The sequence below is a fragment of the Perca fluviatilis genome, chromosome 8 (assembly GCF_010015445.1).
Source record: "Perca fluviatilis chromosome 8, GENO_Pfluv_1.0, whole genome shotgun sequence".
NCBI classification, from domain to species: Eukaryota; Metazoa; Chordata; class Actinopteri; order Perciformes; family Percidae; genus Perca; species Perca fluviatilis.
The window spans coordinates 12810844-12815539 of record NC_053119.1 but is presented as its reverse complement, the minus strand read 5'-3'; the positions used below and the strand labels follow the sequence as shown (position 1 = coordinate 12815539).

The 4696-nt window shown below is 37.8% G+C and overlaps 1 protein-coding gene across 2 annotated transcripts; it reads right to left on the bottom strand.

Moving 5' to 3' along the window:
* Positions 1–477: 477 nt before the first annotated feature.
* Positions 478–4685, bottom strand: si:ch211-245j22.3 (uncharacterized protein LOC563798 homolog). Of its 2 annotated transcripts, XM_039808827.1 has the most exons (5): positions 4378–4685; positions 3593–3725; positions 3299–3448; positions 3082–3187; positions 478–2009 (listed from the first exon to the last, which is right to left on the bottom strand). In XM_039808827.1, exons 1-5 carry the CDS (start codon positions 4446–4448, stop codon positions 1873–1875), a joined length of 597 nt encoding a protein of 198 aa, XP_039664761.1. In that variant the 5' UTR covers positions 4449–4685; the 3' UTR covers positions 478–1872. The 2 variants fall into 2 exon arrangements, with proteins under 2 accessions (XP_039664761.1, XP_039664760.1); XM_039808826.1 differs by lacking the exon at positions 4378–4685 and having other exon boundaries at positions 3593–4367.
* Positions 4686–4696: the final 11 nt, after the last annotated feature.

The following is a 4696-nucleotide window of genomic DNA, read 5'->3' as shown; positions in this document are numbered from 1 at the left end:
TTGTTGGAAAACTTGGAACGTCATGGCTGGAAAATCCCGCCCCCATTACTGCCTGGATTGGTCCGGAAGCAGGAGGCGCATTCACTGTAGCATGGGAAAGATGGGATATGAGAGATTCTTGGTGCGTAAACCGGCTCACTGTTGACGTCAGCATTGAACAGAACGTTGGATTATTTTATAAGCGATACATCTTTATTTGTTTGTTTATCCGTGTGTAAACTGACCAGCAACACCCACAGTCAACAGTCGCTTAAACGTCTTGAGCTTAATGAAGCAGGGAACTTTCAATTTCTGCTGAACCGTGAAAGCAGCATATTCTAAGCGTGGGAGGTGCCTGTGTGTTAAACATTTTAAACAAGCACAGCACAGGCGACATCAAGTGGTCTATAAGTCTCAGTGGTGGAAGAACTATATCATGTATCCTTACAAAGTAGCAATAGCCTAATCCTGTGCAAAAACAGTCAAATACAAGCAAACTTTTTGAATTCAAAGTTTTATTTAAATAAAAGTACAGACGCATTAACAGCAATATTTACTTAAGTATTTAAAAGTAAAAGTAGCCTACTCAATATGCAGAGGGGCCTTTGCAGATTGTTAGGTTACATATTATATTATTGGATTATTGTATGCATTAACATTTAAGTATCATCTTGATGCTGTAGCTGATCAAGGAGCATAAGTATGGAGCTAGTTTTAACAACTTGGTAGTTTTATTTAAGAACATTGCATCATATTTATTTTAATCTGGTGATGTTTTGTTGGTAAATTCTAAGTCTGCAAAGTAACTAGTAAATATAGCTATATGATATATGCAGTGAAGTAAAAAGTACAATATTTCCATCTAAAGTGAAGTGGAATAAAAGTATTAGGTGGCAAAAAATGAAAATATTGCAGACGTGAATTGAATACCAAGGGCATGAAGGGCAGATGTTACAGGACCCTGGGCAGTCAAGGGAGCCACTGTAAACATGTTTACCTAAAACAGTTGTCTTACTCACAGAGCTGTGTTTTTTTCTTTACAGTATGTTTTTGGTGCTTTGAGCACCATAAGTCGAGTGCCATCTAGTTCCATTACATTGGAGAAAAGGCAGACATCTCTTCGGCCGATATCTCCAACACTGGTAACACCACAACCATCTAGACTGATGAATAGCACTACAGGCAAGAGGAAAAATAGTTTTGATTTTGGGGCAAACTGTCCCTTTAACAATAGCATTTGTCAATAGCATTAGAATATATAAACCCCTACCCAGATGAATTTAGGAAAAATAAAATGAATGCTGCCTCAAATGTTTCACTTGCATCTTTCTGTCCCAAACATTCCCTAAACCATCGGATCATGTTTATGGACATTACTGAGCCCTTGTCTTTTTCTTAAAAGCGTGCCAATATACTGTAATTAAAATAAATAAAATTGATTTGATGAGAAAATACAGGCAGAGGGCAGGCAGATACAGACACCACCACCACCACCACACACCTCTAGCGGGCCAATAGTGATGATGGAGAGGAATTACTTTTGTATTATTGTTTTTGAGGAAAGCATACCTATAGGAGATACAATCAGACACAGGAAAACAGAAATGATCAAAACTACATAAAATGATGCAGCCAATAAAACCCACTGATCCAAAATACAGTTAAAAAAAATAATACAAAATAAAACATGGCAGAAGATAATGCTTTTTATAATGTGACAACTTAACATAAAACTATATCTACATTTTCTAGTGCTCTAAGTTACTCAGACGGTTATATCATTTGTCACAGGGAATGGAAGGTGTGTTGCCGCAACAATTCCTGGAAATTTCCAATCCAAACATCGACTGGTTCATTTCTCTGCTCCCAGTGAACAGAATGCCCCACTTCAGGTCAACCATGGGTCCCCAAAGCGGTGTCCCTCCTCAGGGGCCTCTCCATCTTCACAGTGCTAGGATCACATTCCAGCATTTCCCTGATCCAATCATCATTCAGCGCTCCCTCTGTGAACTCCTCCAGGCTGATGATGGCTACAGACATAACAAGGACAGACAGTGATTATAGACAAAGAGCAGAGGACAAACTCTATCAATATCATTTGGTCCTGTTCCCTCCTTAATATATGTCTGCAAGTGGTGATATTAGAGAGCAAGAGCTTTTTTTAATGTTAGTTAACTACTGACAATACAACTGCTGATTAAAGTATATGTAATTAAATTAAATAACTATACAATCCAAATGTTAGCATTTTGAAGGCTTATCCACATTTACAACCTAAACTGCATCCACGATTGAATTACGTGATTAAAGGGAAAAGAGCAGATCCCATTACAAAGCCCTTGCCACACTTCAGCATACCCCTGGATTAATTCATATTCATATTCTCATAAATTTTTCGTGGATTCAGCATTAACATTTTATGCACAATACACATGCTGTAGTTGATCTTCTATTAGACACATTACCTCAGCTTTGGGTATGTGCTTATCTCTAAGGTACAGCATCTCTTAGATCCTGTGACTGCATAACAATCTTAGAGTCAAAGTCTTGTCCCAACTAGTAAGATAAATTTGTTATTGTAGGCTTACATCACAGAATTGACAAATGCATTTAGAGTTAAAATGTTTCATTACAGTTCCGACTTAGAAGTTTCATCATGATATGATATTGACTCTTCGGACAACCATACAATATTTGCTGATATCATAAAGTCTGCAGCAATACAATTTCAATGTGATATGAGACGATATCCCACAATCCGTTTCATTCATATCATCTCACTAAAAGAAACTAAAATATGTGACAATTTAATTACTGAGCTCAACACATTTAAATGAAAAACAATTATCATTTAATAAAACGAATAAAAATACTCCTCCTGTTATCACTATCGATATTATTACACGCTGACAGTCATGAAAAACATATAATAGACTGGATGGGGTATTTTAAAGGTATATGCACCATCTTCTGCAGTAACATAGCCATAAACTCTATGAGGTGAGTTTATTGAGGGTGAAAAAGACACTATCACTATGAGGGTGAGTGTGACATCTATACACTACACGTTTTTAAGCAGAAATGGAAAAATCTTTGCCTCACCGTTATTGTCTTTATCTAATCGCATAAATATCCTGTTGGTACACTCTTCAGCTGTAAGTGGGTTGGATTTGGTTAAAGCAGCGGCTACCTTCATCTTATACACAGCCTGTGAACAGATGGAAACACACACCTGTTGAACTGAAAGATGGAGCAACTGTGGTATCATCTCATGATAAGAAAGACACAGTTTGTGTATTACACAGAAAAGCACACACACCTGCGTAATCTCCAGCATTTCCTCCCTTGTAATTGCTCCGTCTCCATCTTTGTCATAGAGCTTAAATGACCACCGCAGCTTCTCCACAGCAGAACCTTCAATAAGCATGCTGATGGCCATGACATACTCCCTGAAATCAACCACACCATCCTGAGGAAAAGTGCACTTTGTTAGTTCACTTTTGTTGGTTGTTGTAACTTTGGGATGCATTATTATGATAGAAAGGCATGAAGTTATTTTCCTGTTACAGCTGTAGAAAGGTTTTCCCTCCAGACTCATGAGAAGTTTGCTTACCCCATTATTGTCCAATGTGCGGAATATCTGTTCTGCATACTCAGCAGACTCACTGCCCACTGTTCCATTGCAGAAATGTCTTTGAAACTCATGCAGAGTGATCAGCCCACTTGGACATTCATTAATAAATGTTCTATCACATAAAGACAAATAACATATTTGTTTAATAAAAAGGGAAGGACACTGCAAGTTGTTGTGATACACTAAAACCATAGAGGCAATTTGGGTAAAGGGTCAGACCTGTGGCAGGAGAAACATGTCCTTCAAATTAAGAATTAAGAGAATTAAGGTCAACCTATCCCCTCTCTGTGGAGATTACAGGTCTTTGAAAGCTTGTTTACACCCTGGGACATAAGTGCTAAGATAATTAGGCTAAATGAATTTGAACCACTTTACTACAAATGGCAAAGTGAAGCTAATCAGCAGTGTGCAGTCACGGAAATAAAGTAGGGCTAAACACACTATCCATCAAGTTTTTACTACCAACTACAGAAATAACAAAAGAAAAAATGAATATGATTTGTAGATTTGTCTGGGAAATAAAATACTCTGAATGACATAAAGACACCTAAGCTTCTTGAATGTTGCTTTAAAATCTGCAGTTTAAGCTGCATCCATACAGTTGTAGCTATGCATGTTAACTTTTCACAGCCCAGATAGGAGTCTTGAACACCTCCTCTCCCTCCAAACGTTTATTTTCTATTCTATCTGAATACACTACAAGAGTGTGGAATTAATTAACAGCTTCTCTGTAAAAAATGTTAAAAGCCAAATTAAACTCTTACCTGTACCAATGGTACAGCTCAGTGACATAAGATCCCCCTCCCCTACAGGGCATGTTAGCAGCTTGGCCCATTCTGTAAAGGAGCAACAGCTCTGGATTCACCACTGACTTTATATACACAACAAATCCCAGCTTATGCCATGCTTTCTTAATTGCACAAACCACCCGTGTGCCACATTTGTAAAATTACTCAAAGCTAATCTCCTCGGGGTGGGGGCAAATGTAATTACTCAATGAAGAATGAAATCAGCGGAATGAAAAGTGACTTGAGCTTGATTAAACATTTTGAATTCAGTGTGACTGTTCACAAGGTGTGCTTA

Coding starts and splice junctions, on each gene's coding strand:
- si:ch211-245j22.3 (XM_039808826.1), bottom strand. CDS start 3,805: ATGGTTTTAGTGTATCACAACAACTTGCAGTGTCCTTCCCTTTTTATT. Junction 3,188..3,298: donor AAATGCTGGAGATTACGCAG/GTGTGTGTGCTT, acceptor ATCTGTTCACAG/GCTGTGTATAAGATGAAGGT. Junction 2,010..3,081: donor ATTAGATAAAGACAATAACG/GTGAGGCAAAGA, acceptor TTATGTCTGTAG/CCATCATCAGCCTGGAGGAG.